Source organism: Vulpes lagopus, chromosome 7, assembly GCF_018345385.1.
Source record: "Vulpes lagopus strain Blue_001 chromosome 7, ASM1834538v1, whole genome shotgun sequence".
In the NCBI taxonomy this organism is placed as follows: Eukaryota; Metazoa; Chordata; class Mammalia; order Carnivora; family Canidae; genus Vulpes; species Vulpes lagopus.
Genome location: NC_054830.1, coordinates 129,680,267 through 129,699,956, shown reverse-complemented (window position 1 = coordinate 129,699,956; position 19,690 = coordinate 129,680,267). Strand labels below are relative to the sequence as shown.

The 19,690-nt window shown below is 54.7% G+C and overlaps 1 protein-coding gene across 4 annotated transcripts in view; it reads left to right on the top strand.

The window, feature by feature from the left end:
• TBC1D9B (TBC1 domain family member 9B) overlaps positions 1-18,026 on the top strand; it is a 39,732-nt gene extending 21,706 nt beyond the window's left edge. Inside the window, exons 8-22 of one of the 4 annotated variants that reach the window (XM_041762177.1) lie at positions 2,675-2,836; positions 3,150-3,300; positions 3,782-3,996; positions 5,593-5,710; positions 6,574-6,859; positions 8,027-8,156; positions 8,294-8,392; positions 9,084-9,152; positions 10,299-10,539; positions 10,847-10,912; positions 12,461-12,532; positions 12,748-12,798; positions 14,427-14,486; positions 14,904-15,010; positions 15,771-18,026. In XM_041762177.1, the coding sequence (XP_041618111.1) occupies positions 2,675-2,836; positions 3,150-3,300; positions 3,782-3,996; positions 5,593-5,710; positions 6,574-6,859; positions 8,027-8,156; positions 8,294-8,392; positions 9,084-9,152; positions 10,299-10,539; positions 10,847-10,912; positions 12,461-12,532; positions 12,748-12,798; positions 14,427-14,486; positions 14,904-15,010; positions 15,771-16,457 (2,514 nt within the window). In that variant the 3' untranslated portion in view covers positions 16,458-18,026. Of the gene's footprint in view, positions 1-2,674; positions 2,837-3,149; positions 3,301-3,781; positions 3,997-5,592; positions 5,711-6,573; positions 6,860-8,026; positions 8,157-8,293; positions 8,393-9,083; positions 9,153-10,298; positions 10,540-10,846; positions 10,913-12,460; positions 12,533-12,747; positions 12,799-14,423; positions 14,487-14,903; positions 15,011-15,770 lie in introns of all 4 variants that reach the window. The other 3 variants (XM_041762176.1, XM_041762180.1, XM_041762178.1) reach the window with 3 other exon arrangements.
• The last annotated feature ends 1,664 nt before the right edge of the window (positions 18,027-19,690 follow it).

Here is a 19,690-nt window from a genome sequence, read left to right as displayed (position 1 = left end):
GAGCACATATTCTCTAAAGCACATGGGTCCAGGGTGGATGTGTAGCTCAGGGAGCAAGACGTGTGAGCGCTGCCCAGTGGCAACAAGAGGTAGGCTTATAGGAATGGCGTGGCTTGATCCTGATCCAGTCAGTGGAGTGGGCAGTGGCCCAAGGAAGGTCCTGGAGGTGGAAGGGTGAGATTGGGGACCAGAATGGAGGGATTGGGCCTGTCCTGAGAGGCCACAAATACAGGGAACCTGGCCAATTGTTGTGGCTGTGATGGGCCTCAGCTTGTTTCCCTGGCTCGCTCAAACAGGAGGCCAGAGGTCCTCTTCAGCAGGAAGTGAGGTGGGCAGGTGGTTTGGGAGGTTTGACATGAAAGAATGGGAGGTTCCTGCAAGAACCGAAGGAACTGGCCCTGGGAAGTGCAGGACCCCTAGGCAAGGTGGCCCATGAGCTCACTGTCTCAGATGCATGTTACCCAGGCCACATCCTAGAGTCCATATCCATCTCCAGCACTGACAGTTTGATTCTCTGAGGTGCTGTCTGGCCTCACAAGCCATTTGTGCTCACAAGTCCATTTGTGTCCTGGTCCCTTTTGGGGATCCTCAGGCAGGAAGCAGAATCTGTATATCGGTCTGGGCTGGGGTTGTACCCGTGGATTGAGCAGTTTGTCATGAAAATTTATCATAGTGGACCCAAAATCCACTTCTGAAACACCCCCCAGGGGCAGAGGGATGATGGATGGTGGATGGGACCTAGCAGAGCTCTCTTCCTTTTTTTCTTTCTTTTTCCCCATTTTATTAAAAACCGCATCTCTGGGGTGAGATTGACATATGCAGTGTGCCATATATATTCAAAGAATACAGTTTGGAGGGTGTAACATGTATTCCCTGTGAAACTATCACCACAGCCAAGAAAAGCGTTCTCTTACCAGGAACGCAGAGAAGGTGAGGTCCTGCAGGAAGCCATCCAGTGCCCCTGCCCCTGCCTCTTGGAGGATGGGACCAGGGCCTAGGGCAGGGAGGGCACAGGATCAGAGATGACAGGACCCAGACTGGAGCAACAGGCATAGCATAGCTTACTGGCCCATAGGCCAAGAAGTCCACGCAGTCGGCCTCCCATCATCCCCACCAGACTGGGCTTCTTGCCGAAGGGGCGCTGTCCCAAGGGGTGTGTGGTACCGGGGTGCTGGTGGAAGCCTCTGCATCCTCCTTGGCTCATTCCAGCATTCCCTGCAGAGTCACCCCTGCATTTCCTTGGTGGCAACTGGGTGACATAGTACATCCAACCCCTCCCTAACCCCAGGGGTAGGAAAAGCTAATCAGACCAGGGCTGTCATTCTGGTTCTCAGTGGAGCTCCTAGAGTGTGAGGCCAAGAGCAGAGAGAAATGTGCCCCCACAGAAAAATAGGGAGTGCTGGCAGAAGGGGAAGTGGATTCTGGGGAGCCAGTGACTGGCGTCCACCTGAGAGCAGTGCTGTTCCTGCCGGTGGGTACTCGAGGAGGGAGCTGAGGGGGGAACAGACAGAATGGGGGCCCTGCCAACTTTGGGCCAGAGGACAGGGTAAGGTCACCTGGAAGTCAGGTCACAGAGACAGGCGAAAAGCAGGGGGCAAATGTCAGGTGTCACCCACACTGTGTCTGAATGTCCACAGCCACCCTGCCAGTGCTCCCCTGAAGAGATGGGTTTGCTAGGGGGAGGGGTTTCAGAAAACCAGGGGAAGAGCCCTGAAAGCCAGGGCTGCCCTGCAGACCCTCGTCTCCGATTCCTCCCTTCCCTTCTGCCAGCCCCATATTGTCCCCCTACCCCGGCAGGTTCCCAGAACCATTCTGGGACCCATTTCTCTTGGCTTTTGGCCATCCGTGTGGTGGGAAAGCAGGTGCCTAGACTGCTACCCTGGGGCAGGGGAGGTAGCCCATGGCAGGGCTGGTCTATAGGCGGGGACCCCTCCTCACACACTCACTTCTGGCTGGAGGCCACACCACACTGTCAAGGAGCATCCAGCGTTGAACTGACATGAGTGTCCAGAGCCAAGAGGTCATGAGGCCACGACAGGGTGCACCACATACCAGACATGTGGACCAGAGGAAGACAGAAACTTGGGGAGCTTTCGGGGGCAACAGCCAGCCGTCTGGGAGCTCCTTCCTTGAAGGGCCCTTGAGGGCACAGTGGTCAGGTTGCCTGGGGGAGAGAGGACAGGAGAGGGCTCCTTCCCAGGCCCGGCAGTCATCAGGGCTCCCGCAGGACACAGATTACCTCAGTTAGGATTCTGTCCATCTGGAAAGGCCAGGGCAGGCCATCAGGCCAGGCCAGGCCAGGCCAGGCCAGGCTATCAGGCTCCAGTGTTGCCTGCCTCTGCTCCACTCTGGGGCTCTGCACTTGGGCTCTGCGGGGCCTGCTGCTCTTTCCTGAGAGTCCCTACCTGAGCCACAGCCTCCTGTGACTGGGGAGCTGTTGGCACCACCAGGCGGACCCAGGGTCTCCTGGCCCTGACATCACTGAGGGAGGACCTGGCAGCATGGGCCTCTGGTCCCATCCCCAAGAGACCAGCCAGTCTGAGCGGGTTGGTGAAGGGAAGAACGTGTTAAGTGGCCAGCCGGCCAGAGAGGAAGTAGGGGGACTGGGCCAGACCAGATACCTCCATGCCGGTTCGCTCACTGGGTACATTCCCTTCTGTGTCGTATTTTTCAGCCCTCCCCGGCACCTCCAGAGACGTCAGATCAGCTTGCCAGCCCCACCACACCCCTCGGCAGCCGCCAAAGCTCCAGCATACAGGAGGCACCAACCGCCTCCCAGGGTCTGCTTAAACTCTTCCAGGGGAACTCACCCATGGAGGACCTGGGGGCCAGGGGGGTAAGCCCAGAGCACGGACCCCATCAGCACACCTAGGCCTGGGAGGAGGCCAGGGCCAGCTGTGGCTCCCTGCCCACACACCACCTCAGGTCTTCAGGCCTGCAAAGGGCAGTGTCCAAGGACAGGGGCATCCTGCATGATCTGCTCGGCAGGACCAGTCACCCCAGGCTCCTGGCCTCTGCTCGGGTGCTCGTTTCTCTGATGCCCTGGGGGTGGTGCCCTGCTCCGCCCAGCCTCAGCCCCTGTAAACATGCAGTGTAGATGGAGGTGGGCCCCGGCACACATTCCCAGACCCTGCTTGCTTCTCTCCCAGGCCAAGGAGAAGATGAAAGAAGAGTCGTGGAACATTCACTTCTTTGAGTATGGACGTGGTGTGTGCATGTACCGCACAGCCAAAACACGGGAGCTGGTGCTGAAAGGCATCCCCGAGAGCCTCCGCGGGGAGCTGTGGCTTCTCTTCTCTGGTGAGTTGCCCGGGCTTTGGCCCAGCACCCCAGGGCCTCTGTGTGAGAACTCCACTGACCCCAGGCTGGCCTGGAGCTGCCAGCCCTTTACAAGGCCAGAATGGGGCCTTCAGCTGTGAGGGGCCCATGCTAGGGTGGGCCACTGTCCTGGGGTGCAGACCTCAAGGGCGGGGCTCTGTCACCCAGATGGTACCTTCCCAGTTGCAATGGGTAGAAAGAAGGGGACCCCAAGGTATCCTTTCCTCGGGACAGGCTCTGACAACATGCATGCCCTTGGCCATGTGGACAGTTTCACAAGGAAGCCCTTCAAACTTTGGTGGGCGACCCCTTCCAGGAGCAGTCACCAAGGAACCTTTGCCTCACACCTCCTCCTAGACCTGAGGGTCCCACTTCTCTGACATCTCCAGCCTGCCCCTTCACTGTCCCCAAAGTCCCAAAAGGAGGGGAGGAGGAAAGACAGCTGCCAGCTGTGTCTCCACAGGGGCCTGGAATGAGATGGTGACCCACCCCGGCTACTACGCCAACCTGGTAGAGAAGTCCACAGGGAAGTACAGCCTGGCCACGGAGGAGATAGAGCGAGATCTCCACCGCTCTATGCCCGAGCACCCCGCCTTCCAGAATGAGCTCGGGATTGCTGCCCTCCGGCGGGTGCTGACTGCCTATGCCTTCCGAAACCCCACCATCGGCTACTGTCAGGTAAAGAGGATTAGCCGAGCCTGGAGACCGCATCTGCCACTAGCAGCTCATTCAACAGAGGCCTGAGTGATGGTGCCCCATTCCCCCCGGCAAAGCCTGACCACAGAGAGGTGTAACGAGAAATGATATCCACCACTCACTTTGCCCTTGGCCTGTACTGCCTCCTGAACTGGGGCCTGGAGCCTTTGATTGCCTAGTGCGTCTGGTAAAATAACCATAGCACGCTAGGGTATGGCATGACATGAATGGTCGTGCAGCCATCCCCACGGTCCACCTCCAGAACTCTCTTCATCTCACAAAACGGAAATTCTGTCCCCATTAAACAACTCCCCTGCTACTCCCAGTTCTACTTTCCATCTCTCTCAACTTACCTGCTCTGAGAACCTCAAGTCCCCCAGTATTTGTCTCTGTGACTGGCTTATTCATTAGTCCAAGGGCCTCAGGGCTCATTCCCATCATAGCACATGTCAGGATTTCTCTCCTTAAGGCTAAAGCATATTCCATTCTGTGTACAAACCATACCTTGTGCACCTGTTCGCCTTCAGCGGGGCGCCTGCACGGCTTCTGCCTTCTGGCTCTTGTGAATAGCGCTGCCATGAGCACGCTAGCATCTGTTCCTGTCTCTACTTGCATTTCTTTTTCGAGTCCGTACCCAGGACTGAAATTGCTGGATCATATAGCAATTCAACCTTTAATTTTTTTTTTTTTGAAATTGCCATATTGCTTTCCACAGGCACAGCACCATTGTACATTCCCACAAGCAATGCATGCGCAGGGGTTCCACTTCCTCCATATCCTCACCACCTTGTTTTCTTGTCTTTGGATGATAGCTAACCTAATGGCGAGAGGGGCCTCTTTATCATGCTTTCAATTTGCATTTCCAGTAGCATTAGGTTTTACATCCAGTGACATTCCCCACCCCCACCCCCGGCCCAGACAGATGGCTTTCTACTTGCCTGAGACTGCATCTGGATTTCAGAGCAGCAGGCCACCCCCTTCAAGGCCACCCTCTGTACAGCCACTGTTCTGCATGACGAGTTATCAGTGCAGGGAAAGTTAGTGTGCTGGCTTTAGAGAAGTCTTAAGAGCATTTCCACCTTCAAAGCCTTTTTTTGTTTATTCATGAGAGACACAGAGAGAGAGGCAGAGACACAGGCAGAGGGAGAAGCAGGCTCGCTGCCGGGAGCCCGAAGTGGGACTCAATCCCAGGACCCCAGGATCACTCCCTAAGCAGAAGGCAGACACTCAACCACTGAGCCACCCAGGTGCCCCAAAGCTCTTTTACTTATGAGCCTTGCTATTGGCTGTCACGCAGGACTCACTTACACATCCGCCTGGTCCTGCATCTCAGCCCCCACACCAGAAACCACTCTGAAGAAGAGCCCCATGCTCATCTCCTCCTCAGCTTTCCAAGTGCCCCACTGGCTGGATCTGAGGGATCTGATGATGGGTTTTGTCAAACTGATTTCCTACAAATGGCCTTTTGGCAAATTGTCTGGAATTGGGTGGGATATTTTGTCGTTGTTGGACTTGCTTGTGGAGTGAGCCCTTGGGGGTAGGTTAGGGAGCCTCCCCTTGCTGTCTCTGTGCCCACAGGCCATGAACATTGTCACCTCCGTGCTTCTGCTCTATGGCAATGAGGAGGAGGCATTCTGGCTGCTGGTGGCCCTCTGTGAACGCATGCTGCCTGACTATTACAATACCAGGGTGGTAGGTGAGTGCCTGAGGCCCCACGGCTCCCCCTGGGGGTGGCGGGCCTCCCTGTGTTGGGCTCTACACACAGCACACACTCTGAGCTCTCCGGGGCCTTACGGATGTGAAGCAGGCCAAAGACAGTCATGGTTCCCATTCCACAGGTTGATAAGGAAGCCGAAAAATCACCACACAGCTAGAACATGGAGAACCAAACACAGATCCCCCCAGCGACCTTGCTCAGACTTTACGCAGCCTGTTAGGGGGTGCTGGCAGTGACAGAAGATGCTACACATTCAGTGGCCTTTAGAAGCCAGCCTGGGGCCTACATTCTCATCTATCTGACTCTGGAGATTTCCAGCCTCACAGCCCAAGCAGCTCATACATCCCTGTGTCCCTACTACCCAGCCTTATCTACTGTGAAGCACAGCCAGTAGAGTCGGTGTTAAGTGGAAATGCACTGGCCAATGTATTTAATGACCTATAATTAAGTCGGCTATTCAAAGATGCCCTACCCCTACCATTTGGTTTTGGGCATCTCCCCTCTTAGGCTCCTTTCATAATCACATCTGTTCACAAGCTTCAGGCCAGGACAAACAACAGCCACCAAGGTTCCTGTTTACTTTCGACACTTCTAGAAGGGAGAAATTTGGATTTCCCCAAAAGCAAATCCAAGCACAGTGAAATCAGCTCTTCTTTTCACCTAGTAGTTTTGGAAGCTGTAGCGTTTTTGTTTCTTATTTTCTCCACCACACACCCCCCTACCCCAGCCTTCCATGTAAGCGGAGCTGGCAAGGGATCATCAGGTGGGCTTCCTTGCACTGCACCCAGGACCTGAGCCAGCAGCATGTGCTGACCCTTCACACTCCTTTGTCCTCTCCCTAGGGGCCCTCGTGGACCAAGGCATCTTTGAGGAGCTCACGAGAGACTTCCTACCCCAGCTCTCCGAGAAAATGCAGGACCTGGGAGTGATCTCCAGCATCTCTCTCTCCTGGTTCCTGACCCTCTTCCTCAGCGTCATGCCTTTTGAGAGCTCTGTGGTCATTGTTGACTGCTTCTTCTATGAGGGCATCAAGGTGATCCTGCAGGTGGCTCTGGCCATCCTGGATGCCAACACAGAGCAGCTGCTGGGCTGCAGCGACGAGGGTGAGGCCATGACCGTCTTGGGCAGGTGAGCGAGCCAGATTACTGACCAGCACCACCCACGGGTGGCAGAGCTCAGCCCCTCACCAGCCCTGGGCACTCCTCCCAGCAAGCACAGTCCAGGGAGACAGGAGAGAACCTCCTTTCTGCGGGGAGACAAAATGGCCCCAGGTAGTGATAGCTCTGGGAGCAGACTAAATGGGTGATGGGCCAGAGCATGCTGGACTAGAGCACCCAGGGGGCAAAAGGTGGCTGGAGCAGCACAGCCTCCAGCCTCTAGCAAGTGCTGAGTATCTACTCTTCTCTCAGAGCAGTTCCGACTGTGCCGTCCCCAGCTCAGCAACATCACTCCCCCTCACCATCACCTAGGTAAAGGGGCCTGTGCTGGGCTTGCTCTGACAGCTGGATGAGCTGATACCTCCCTGTCATCCTGGCTGCCACCTCCGCCCTCAGTCTCCACATCCCATCCTCGCAGACTCTGGGATGCAGCCTCCTCCCACCACCCCCATTGCCTTGGTGTAGGTCCACAGTACCCTTCCACCCTGGGCCCCTTGCTGCTTCATCACAGCTTTCCCTGTTCCTGCCAGCAGCATCCCATAGAGCTTATTCTGATCAGAATCTGACCCTGTGACTCCCCATGGCACTAGTGGTTCTCTGGGCAAAGGAGCCAAGTCCCCCAGCCTGGCCTTCAAGCCCCTTACATACAAGACCCCCACCCTGCCCTGGCGTCACACAGGCCCAGGCTCTGAGCCCTGTACAGTCCTGCTGGCCATGTGTGGGTATTACCCCAGCCTGGAAGACTCCTAGCCAGGACTGCCATAGGTACTGCCACCTGTCCTCTGAGCCTGCCCAGGACCATGTTATCCCTCCAACTGGGACAGACCTTTCTCTCCTGATATGGTAGGGTCAGGGAACCCCCAGAGGACACCCTGGCTTCCTAGAATTCATGCTCAGGCCTCATGAGGGGCAAGGCCTCTCTGCTACCTCCAGGGGGATCCCTGATTTGCCAGGGCACTGTCTGGGGCACACCTCTGTCCTCTGCCCCTGCAGAGTCCAGGCCTCATCTCCTGCCCTCCTGGAGGATGCTCTGTCGTCGGCACACTCATTTATTGACTGGGGGTCTAGGCAGATTAGGTCCCTCCACATCATTATTAGGACATCCCTATTGATAGTGGGGTTGCTTTAATCCTTCCAGATATCTGGATAATGTGGTCAACAAACAGAGTGTTTCTCCTCCTATCCCACATCTCCATGCCCTGCTGACTAGTGGAGATGACCCTCCAGCAGAAGTGGACATTTTCGACCTCCTGAAGGTGTCGTATGAGGTCAGCACCCTGTGGGGCTGTCTGGCCAGCCTGCCCCATCTGGGTGTGTGGGTGTGGGTGGCTTTGGCTGGGGTGGGAGGGGGCAGTTCTCTGCTCCGTGGTTCTGCCTTCCTCACTGAATTACCTCTGGCCTGTAGAAATTCAGCAGCCTGAGGGCCGAAGACATCGAACAGATGCGGTTTAAACAGAGGCTGAAAGTGATCCAGTCCTTGGAGGACACAGCCAAGAGGAGCGTGGTATGGATGGGGCTGGCCTCCGGTGGCCGCAGGTTGGCTGGCGGTGGGGTTGGGGTTTGGGAGGGGGAGGGTGACCTGGGTGGCCTGAAGAGCGCCCCCTAGTGCTGCCTTGTGCAGCACTGGAGTCTGGGAGTGAAGGTGTGATTTTGAGTAAGTGGGCGAGGCCCATTCACTGTTTTCTGCTCTTGGGCTGGTCACTGCAAAGCTTCTCTGACACCCCAGGACCTGACGGCCACACGTCACTCTGCCTTGGGCTGAGCCCACCAGCCTGGCTTTGCCTCTGCCCCTCGGTGGCAACACTCAGCCACCCTCCACCCACCCAGCCCACTGTGCCTCTACCACAAGCCTTTGTCCTCCCCAACTCCGGAGAGAGAATTTACTGGGAAGTTCTAGGATGCCTTCCAAGGAGCAAGACAGCAGTCAGTCACTAAATGATTGCCCCTCACCCCAGGTCCCTGGCTGGGGCTCAGGGCAGGAAGGCCCCCTGAGCCCTGACCAGGAAGGAACCCAGGCAGTGTGGACTGTGTAGCAGGGTGGGTAAGCAGGGAGGTCCACACGTCCTTTCCTGAATGGACTGTCACCATGTGCTTGGTCAGCTGGTCTGTGTTAGCCTTTGTCCACATGGGGACTCTCTTAAAGACCTAGAACTCAAGAATCCATCCATACATGTGGTTTTTCTCTCTCCTTCTAGGTCCGAGCTATACCTGGGGACATCGGTTTCTCAATTGAAGAACTGGAGGACCTTTACATGGTGTTTAAGGTGATAGCCAAGAGCAAGGGCAGGCCCAGTACCCTATCCTCGTCCCCTACGTGAGTCCTCGGTGCAGCAACCTGCTGCCAGAGGAGAAGTTGATTTAAAAGCATCCTCAGATGCAGGTACCACCAACCTCACATGGTAGAATTTAATCCTTCAGGCAGCTTAGGCTGCCTTAGACATTTTCTTAAGTGGCAGAAAATCCAATCAAGTTAGATTACACAAGAGGGAATTCCTTGGCTCATGTTACTAGATAGTTTAGGAATTCACAGCTTCAGCCTTGGCTAGATCCAGGTGCTTAAACATGCTGCCAAGCTTCCTACCTCAGATGTCTTCTGGACTTCTCTTCCTACCAGAATGGCAGGACTGTCATCAGCAGTTCCAGGGTTGTCCTGTTCTCTCAGTGGAAAGAGCCTTTTCTTTCCAAGTGGTTTTTTTTTTTTTTAAAGATTTTATTTATTCATGATAGACATAGAGAGAGAGAGGCAGAAACACAGGCAGAGAGAGAAACAGGCTCCGAGGCTGAAGCCCAACGTGGGACTCGATCCCGGGACCCCAGGATCGTGCCCTGGGCCAAAGGCAGGCGCTAAACCGCTGAGCCACCCAGGGATCCTTTCCAAGTGGTTTTAACAAAAAGTCCAGGGTTAATTGTTGGACTAACTCAGATGCTATGGGAACAGGGGGGTGTTTATTGTTGAGCCAAATCTAGGCCCTGCACCCACCCCATAGCCTGAGGGTGGGACAGGAAGGGCTCTCCAAAAAATTTCAGATGTTAGAAGAAGGGGGAAACAGGTGACAAGCAGGCCGAAACAGTAAAGTCCACGCTGCCTTTTCTGTTCTTGTTGTCGGTTCCTGTCTGCCTCTGGTTTGGCACCCAGACCTGAGCCCTGTGGTCAGAACAGTGCAGTCAGGGCCTCTCACCAACAGCAGCCAGCAACCCTAGGGCTGTGTCTCAGCTCCCGTGTCTGTAAACATCAGAGGCTGATGGTACCAGTGTGGGAGGTTCTATGACATGCTGAATCTGGCCCAGTGCTCCCCACCCCGGGATTCTAGGACTCCAAGGAGGAGGAGGGACACACTAACCAGCCTGGCTGTCCTAACGCCATGGGGACTGGGAGGCCTGGCTGTCTCACTGGGCTGTGCCCCCAGCAGGCCAAGCACCTGGCAAGTCAATACTGGGGGAGTGGCCGCCCCACAGCCGTGCGTCGGGACCCCAGCCTGCCCTACCTGGAGCAGTATCGCATTGATGCAGGCCAGTTCCGGGAACTCTTTGCCAGCCTGACACCCTGGGCCTGTGGCACCCACACGCCAGTGTTGGCAGGACGCATGTTCCGGCTCCTGGACGAAAACAAGGACTCTCTGATCAACTTCAAGGAGTTTGTGACTGGGATGAGTGAGTAGCCTCCGCATGCCAGCCCAATCAGCCTTCCCACTGCAGCAGGAGCCTTAATAGGGAAAGGGCAGCTTTCCCACTGGGAACACATGGGGATCCTGTGGGGTCCTCCCCTCCACCTCCCCCTCCTCAGGTCGGGGCTGCTCAGGGTGGGTCTGCCGACACTGAGAAGGGCAGAGAGCTCAGGGGTGGGTGGGAGGCCTGGGGCTCACTCCAGGGACCTCTCCAGGAGAGAGGCTATGAGGAGGAACACACCAGAACCCATTGGAAGGGGATGGGCTCCAGTGTGGATTGCCTTCCACTACAGGTGGGATGTACCATGGGGACCTGACAGAGAAGCTCAAGGCACTCTACAAGTTGCACCTGCCCCCAGGTGAGAGCCTCGTCTCCCACTCACTGGCACGGGCCTCTCGCATTCAGAGCTAGGGCTGCAGCGCCCCAAGGCGCAGGCCTCCATGAGGTGCTGGGTGGGCCTCAGGCAGCCTAGGGGGAGGAGGCCAGAGCCCTTGGGCAGGGACATAACCTAAGAGGCATGTTTCAGAGGACTAAGCCTGGCTGAGGGTGGGGACCCAGGTGGAGCACAGGGCAGCTCCTGTTTATCCCCGGAGGTCAGCTTGGGGGAACCCCCGAGGCCCTCCAAATGGCCTGGGTAGCCCTTTTGTGCAGTCATGAGCAGGGCCCATTCTCCCCTGGCTTCTCTACACTGTACCTGTACCTCCTGGAGACACTGAGAGGCTGCAGGGTGGTGGGTGAAGGGTGACTGGCAGCTGATCTTCAGACAGGCTGGATCCCTTGGTCTGTGGGTTTCTGCCATGTGGGCCCAGCTCACCCTGCCCAGCCAGGGTAGCCACACGGAGAGTTCTCTAAGATGACGTGATCTCCTTTTCATAGGGAGAAACTGAGACTTAGGTGAGAATTCTACCCCTGGGTGCTCTGCTCAGGGGTGGAGCTGCCCTGGGTCCCTGCTGCTATTCTCGAACTGCCCCAGGTCAGCGGCTGCCTCCAAGTGGGTGGAATGGTTTTTTGACCACTGGTGCTGTGCGCGCCCCAGAGGCTGGCACTTGACTGGCCTGGAATGCAGTTTTAAAGCTCCCCGAGGTGGTTCTGTGCAGCCAGAGCCGGAATACCCAGGCCTTGATGTAGGTGTTCTTACCTGTAGCTCATTTTTCCCCGTAATTCAACAAAGAACAGTGGCCTCAGGGATGCCTCTAGGGAAGGTGGGTACCAACCACCTCCAGCTCTGCTCAGGGCAGGGCCTGGGTTGGGCAGACCCCACTGGGCTGCACTTCTACAGGTGAGGACACATGGGGCTCCTTCACCAACTCCCAGCCACATCTGTCTGCCCTGCTTCACCCAGGCCTCACACCTGCCCTGCTTCACACTCTGCACCTCCCCCAAGTGCCATCTATTCAACCCCTGTCAGCACAAACCGCCCCCCCCCACTTGCACTGGGGAGAATAAGCCCCCCACCCAGAACCACATGGATCCGAAATCTTGGGGACGACCTAATCACAAAAAATGTACCAAAGGTGTAGAATAGGCACAAGATGCATAAAGTGAGAAGAGTAAGTCCCTGTGTGTGGCTGGTCCCTGCATGTGTCCTGGGGGACCTCGTCCCTAAAGGATGCTGTGCCCCACACCATCAGGGCAGGAAGAAAGCAGGCCACTCCCTGGACCCCCAACTGCACTGACCGGGCTTCTTGATGGGGTATGTATGACATTTGTAAGCACAATGTAAAAGTCAGGGAAGGAACAATACCCAGGGTCAGTGGTCGTCATTACCCCTGTGATCCCACACCGCACCATGGGCCCTGATAGTAGTGGTGAGGCAGGCCACGCAGGGAGCCAGGACTCGGGAGGTATGCTCTGGCGAGTCCCATTGTGTTCTCCTGCCCTCACTCACCTTTCTTTCTGAGCATAGCCCTGAGCCCGGAGGAGGCCGAGTCGGCCCTGGAAGCAACCCATTACTTCACCAAGGACAGCTCCTCTGAAGGTGAGCACTGCTGTCCTGGGGGGCCGTGGCCTGGGGCCCTGCAGCTGTGCAGTCGTGCTGTGGGCTTGGGGAGTGTGCTGTGTCGGGGACGGCTACTGCCTCTCTGTGGAAGGGCCTCCGGGGGTGTTCTCACTCCTGTTTCTCTTGTCTCTGCCTCCTTCCTGGACCTTGGCCTCTCCCTCCCTCTCTCCTGCGCTCTTCCTGTGCTCTCCCAGCATCTCCTCTGGCCTCAGATCTGGACCTTTTCCTGCCCTGGGAGGCTCAAGGTCAGTCCTTGGGGGGCAGGGGCACCTGCTTCATGCTTGGCTGCATCTACCTAACAACCCCCTGCATGGTCAGGGGGTCTGGACACACTTGGTCCCAGGGATGCCTCCTGTGTGAATGAGTCCTGAGGAGGACCCAAGAGCAAGCCGCAGCTTACCAGGGAGGAGAGAAGCGGTTTCTATGCTTGTCAGCGGGGAGCAGGTAGTAAATGCAGACACATGGCACAGTGGGCATCGCACAGGAGTGTCAGTATTCCACGTCACACTCATGGGAAAAAGTCCAGACGCCATCATGACAACAGTGTCAAATGGTTCTGGTGGAGGTGGAGGTGGGTGCTTTCCCTGTAAAGTGTTCTCGTGGTCGGCATGGCTCTTCCATTACAGGAAAATACATCTGTCATGCCTTTTTGAAGACATTCTTGGGCCACGTGTAAAGCCCATTGGGGACATCCGGTGCAGGGTGATGGGGCATTCTGGGCCTGGGTCTGGTAGCGGAGCTGGTGGTATATAAAGTCCTTACAAAACTGACCAAACCCCCAGCCTGTAAGTTCTTGTGGCAGATAACACACACCAAGGACAACATACACCCAAGAGAGAAAACATATCAAGATCCGCAAGGCCGTTCTGCTGGCCATGTCAAAAGGCTGGATTGGAACTTTATAGGAAGCTTGAGGGCCTTGATTTCAGGTGCACAAACTGAAGAAGCAGATGCTTCTCTTACACTCAGAATCTGGGAAAATCAGGGACACTTGAGGCTCTTCCCAGTGGCTTCCCATTAAGGCCAGGGACTAGTGGGGGAGAGCCCTGTGCCTGGACCCCACGTAGCCCCAGATGGCGAGTCTCCCCTCTGCAGCAGAGAGCCTGAGCCCAGAGAGGTGGGCCCTTCCCCACCACTGCACAGCCCAGGGTGCTACCACCACTAGAGGTCCCCCAGTGGCCCTACCGGCTCAAGGTCTGGGAAAGCTGGGCAGCCTGCTGGGTCCCCATGTTCGTTGTCCCCAGAGGACACACGGTGCAGGCCAACTCCAGCAAGTGTGCAGCTATAAGAAACCCAGGACCTGGCACAGAATTCAAGTCCATAAAATTCTTTTTTTTTTTTTTTAATTTTTTTTAATTTTTATTTATTTATGATAGTCACAGAGAGATAGAGAGAGAGGCAGAGACACAGGCAGAGGGAGAAGCAGGCTCCATGCACCGGGAGCCCGACGTGGGATTCGATCCCGGGTCTCCAGGATCACGCCCTGGGCCAAAGGCAGGCGCCAAACCACTGCGCCACCCAGGGATCCCGATAAAATTCTTCATCAGTGCGGCAGTCAGGTGTGGGTCGAAGTGATCATCAGGACTGCCTTCAGTTTGACCCTTTCTAACAGAAACTACAGAAATTAGTCCTCAGGCTTTTTCTCCCTACCGTGCATGTGTTATTCACTTCAACACCGCGGGCCGAGGCTTGTAATCCTTTGGCAGAGAGGCAGGAGGGTTTGGTGGCACTTTGGGTCCCTGTAACCAGGTGCAAAGCATCAGCGCAGGGCTTCTACGGGAGAACAGACCCATCTGCTCACAGGCCTCCGTGGTTTGTGGTTGTAACACAAGAATGTTCTCTGTGTACTTTCCCCTTTCCGGTTGTCCAGAAGCACTGCAGCAGGAAGAGCAAGAGGGAAGCAGAAATGAGGACGTCCAAGAAAAGAGAGGAGGTACAGGCAGGCCAGTGTGGCCAGTGCTGACGCAGATCCCGGGTTGATGGCGTCTGTGCAGGCCTCCCTCCCAGGGAAATGGCAAACGGCCTCTGCTGCCAGAGGAAGCCCCTCTCAGCCCCAGACCTGACTCTCCTAGCTGTGAATACCAACCCACCCCCACCTCCCTCTAGGAGCCCAGCCTGCCCCTCTCCTGCCACCCTCTCATCAACCTCCATGTCCTTTCAAACCTACTTTAGTGTAATAACTCGGGAGACATCTGGGTGCTCTTCCCATCACCACCTCCCCAGATACTGGGGTGTTTTGTAAGCGGGCCCCAGTAACCCCATGCCAGACAGCCCCCAAACCCACTCACTGCCTGCTCCTGGCCCCAGCTCTGTCTCTGACTTGACAGATCTTTTTTCTCCCAACTCACAGAGGAGAAGGGGACCAGCCCTCCTGACTATCGGCACTACCTTCGCATGTGGGCCAAAGAGAAAGAGGTTCAGAAGGAGACCATTAAGGATCTTCCCAAAATGAACCAGGTAGGCCCATTCAGAGCCCCCCTTGAACAGACATTTCCAAGGCTGGGTTCCCCGGACCCAAAAGCTCCCCACCGTCTCTCCCAGAACCCCTGATAGGGTGGAAATTCTCCTGCCTGCCTCCAACACCTGCTAGTCAGAGTCAGGGATGATTCCAGAGGGACAGGAGTCCACTTGCTTTGGAGCCAACTCCTGGTGATGACTTGTTCACATTTAATTGCGATCCATCCACTAGAATAGCAGTAGAGACTCACATGACCCCTCTTACAAGACAGCCTCACAGCACTCCTGTTCCTCCCCAGGGCCGGGCACAGGCAGGCATCAGACCCCCCCTCACCCCCCACAGCTGACCTAGGCCGTGCTTGCTTTGTCCTCACCATCTATTCTGATCAAAGATGTACGAAACTCAAAGTGATTCCAAAACACACTGAAGAAGTCCTTCAGTAGCCACCGACCGGGTTTGGAAAGTCATGGCAGAAATCAGTGTGGCTCTGCTAGCAGAGTGGACTTAGGGGCAGGGGGGAGACTATGCTCAAAGTAAAGGCAGTTGGAAAAGAAAGCTCTTCTGAGGCTGTGTGATATCGGTTAAGTCAGCTTCCCACTCTGTGTCTCAGCGTCCCAGTCTGTGACATGGGTGTAACAAGGCACAGGTGTACAGACAGCTAACAACACTACAGAGCACGGGCAGTCTGGCTGATCTGAGGTCAGGCTGACCCATCTTCTCCCATCTCCCTGACCTTTTTTCTGTGTTTCATCTGAAAAGGAACAGTTCATTGAGCTGTGCAAGACACTTTACAATATGTTCAGCGAGGACCCCATGGAGCAGGACTTGTACCATGCCATCGCCACAGTGGCAAGCCTGCTGCTCCGCATCGGTGAGGTGGGCAAGAAGTTTTCGGCGCAGCCAGGCAGGAAGCCCAGGGATGGCGTGCCCGAGGAGGACGAGCCCGTGGCCACTGAGCCCCCACAGGACCCAGCCCCGGAGCTTCAGCCCCCAGCCGCAGGGGATCCCCAGGCCAAAGCCGGGGGAGACACCCACCTCGGGAAAGCTCCACAGGAGAGCCAGGTGGTGGGCGAAGGGGGCAGCGGTGAGGGCCGGGGCTCCCCCTCCCAGCTTCTGTCGGACGACGAAACCAAAGACGACATGTCGATGTCCTCCTACTCAGTGGTCAGCACTGGCTCCCTGCCATGCGAGGACCTGGCTGACGACACGGTGCTGGTGGGCGGGGAGGCCCGCGGTCCCCCAGCCACCGCCCGCTGTGGCGGCGCTGTAGACACAGACTGGTGCATCTCCTTTGAGCAGATCCTGGCCTCCATCCTGACGGAGTCCGTCCTGGTGAACTTCTTTGAGAAGAGGGTGGACATCGGACTCAAGATCAAGGAGCAGAAGAAGGTGGAGAGACAGTTCAGCACCTCCAGCGACCTCGAACAGTCTGGAGTTTCAGGCTGACAGGGACCTGGCCTATCTCTCTGCTTCCCCCTCCCCCTTCGTGTTCTCTTTTCTCCTTAAGGACGCACCCCTCTTGCTCTCCCCAGATGCAGTCAGTTGTGAATGGAAAAAAGGCTGAATGGCCACAGCTGGGTCCCCTCATGCCCTGCTTCATGGGACCCACCTTGGTCCCATGCAGTGTCAAGAGGCCGTCCGTCCTGGCCTGCTTGCCCAGTGCCTCCGTGCCCCATTCTGTAACCAGGCTACCCTGCTCCTTCCACTTCTAAGAAGATGGGGGGGTACCCTGCAGCTGAGTACTCCTGGGGGAGAGGAGGGCTGCAGCTGAGTACTCCAGGTGGGGGTGGGGGTCGGTGGGGAGCATTCCTGCCATTTGGCACCAGGCAGCGAGTCTCGTGCCTGTTGAGCATCAAGGTGGTGGGAACTTCAAGGTGCTTTCTGGAAGCCCCTGAGCCCAAGCCCCTGGCCAAGAGACACAGGCAGGAAGTGTCTAGTGCACCAGGGCAGGTGCCACAGAGACGTTACTCGAAATGCTCTTTCAGCTCATCAGCCTCACCATTAACCTTAAAAGCACATCCCTCAGGTCCTGATCTATTTCCTTGTATTCATTTTAGTTGGCTGAAGATCACACTGTGCTCAATGCCTTAATAAACCCCTGAAAGAACTCGATACCATACTGCGTGCAGAGCCTTAATGGGGCCTCAGCTACGGCTTGGGCTTCTGGCTTCTTCCCAGGCAGATGGGCCCCCAGGCCATGTTCCAGACGTTCTGGGCACTCAGACCCCCACAGGGGTAGGGCTTCGGGGCCCTCAGGAAGAATGAGGACACAGAAGGTGCTGATGCAGACCCGGTAGGGCCTGAACTGACCTTTGCTGATGGGGGCAGTCCCAAGCTCCACAGGTGCAAGCAGCCTGTGCCCCGTGGGTGCAGGGGTGTGGTTGGGCTTGGGCTGCAGCATGCGCTTGGGGCAAGTTGACGTGGGGCCGCAGGTAGCAGACTGAGCCATGAGCACTCTCTAGCTTTGGGACAAGAGCTGATCCTTGATGTCTGGCATTCGCCTTCCTTCCCATCCCTGCCACATGGATAAGGATAAGTCCTGGGGCTGGGCTTTTTTCCCTCTTTTTGTAAGTAGGCTCCCTACCCAGCATGGAGCCCAACATCGGGCTTGAACTTACGACCTTGAGATCAAGACCCCAGTTGAGATCAAGAGTCCTATGCTTAACAGAGCCACGCAGGCACGCCCTGTGTTTGTTTTTTCTTTTAATAGCTTATTGAGGTATAATTTATATGCCATAAAATTCACTTGTTTTGAGCTATATTTCAATGATTTTGAGTAAATTTATAGAGTTGTGCAGCTGTCCCCACCATGCAATTTTAGAGTACTTCCATCCCCTGAGAAAGACCCTCCCACCCACGTGCAGCCAATCCCCGTTCCCACCTGCAGCTCCAAGGAACCACTAATCTACTTTCTATTTATAGGTTTTATGGCTGGTGTTTTAAATGACAGTCTCTGTGATTTTTACCCTGTTCACAACTGCTGGTTCACATCTCAATAAATGTGGCGAAACAACATCAAGGAAACTGAATAACTGTTTGCTTAACAACAAAAAAAATGTCATTAACCAATGTAATTTCCTTTCTAGGATTTATACAAACTGACCACATGCTTTGCCATAAAGTAATTTCAAAGGGTTCATATCCAAAAGACTGCATTTTTGGCCATAATGAAATTAACATCTATGTAAAAACCCCATAAAGTTGGCAGTTTAAAGTCTTAAATTGAGTGTAATCAATTAGATGTAAATAAAGCGATAAATGTTTTCTATATCACATAGAAGTCTAAATGTGACAGTGTGCCGAAAAATTAAACAAGAATATGATACAGTAATCTAGCCTTTCATATGACAAAAGAATGGATAGTATGAATAAAGCTTTAAAAATATTTTTCTTCTGTAAGTAAACACAATTATATATTTTAAAACTGCTTACCAAGTGATATACCAAACCAAGTCAATTTTGTAATTCCCAAGAAAAATATATGAATTTTTGGAGATTACATATTTTTGAAGAAAGGAGGAAAACAAAAGGAAAACCATTTTTCATAATATTTAAGATTACTCAAATTTTTTTGAAGATTGTATTTATTCATGAAAGACACAGAGAGAGACAGAGACACAGGCAGAGGGAGAAGCAGGCTCCCTGTGAGGAGCCCAATGCGGGACTTGATCCCAGGATCATGACCTGAGCCAAAGGCAGACACTCAACTGCCTGGACACCCAGGCGTTCCAAGATTACTCAGTATTTTTATGTTTTTTTTCTATATCTTTTTCAAAACTGAACCCATACCAGTATGAAAAAATTTTAAGATTTTAGAGAGCATGGGATCCCTGGGTGGCGCAGCGGTTTAGCGCCTGTCTTTGGCCCAGGGCACGATCCTGGAGACCCGGGATCGAATCCCACGTCCGGCTCCCGGTGCATGGAGCCTGCTTCTCCCTCTGCCTGTGTCTCTGCCTCTCTCTCTGTGACTATCATAAATAAATAAAAATAAATCTTAAAAAAAAAAAAAAAAGATTTTAGAGAGCATGCATACAGGGGGAACGGTAGGCAGAGGGAGCAGGAGAGGAAGAATCTCAAGCAGACTCTGCGATGGATCTCAGAACCCCGGAGATCATGACCTGGGCGGAAATCAAGAGACACGCATCACCGACTGAGCCACCTAGGTGACCCATGAAATGTTTATTCTATTTTCATTAAGCATAAAACATTCTTTTTAGATGCCTCTTGCTTTCAGCCACAATAAGTCAAACACGGGGGAAATAAACAGACCACCGAAGTGAGAGCAGGGATCATATATCTAGAGCTTGCTATATAGAAAAGGAGGCAGCTGTCATCACGTGCCCTTGGCAGAGACCTCAAGAGGAGTGGGGAAAGCCTTCAGTGAAAACAAGAGAAGGCTTCGGGTGTGCTCTGATTAGAGGCTACCTGCCTCTAATCAAGGGGGTGCTGGCTAACTAGAAGGATGTCTTTTCTGTTGGTGTGTGGTGCATAACTGGGTTTCTCTGGTTGGTCCTGAGATAAAGAGTGCAGAATATAGGGAAATTGGCAGTTACTGACCAAGTCCTGTCTGCTCTAGAGGTTGTAGTTTGGCTTCGGGGATTGGAGGTTGGTTGCTATAAGGGTTATCATATGTGGTCTAGTCACAGTCCGTTTGTAAATTCAGCTTCTCAGAGGTTTTT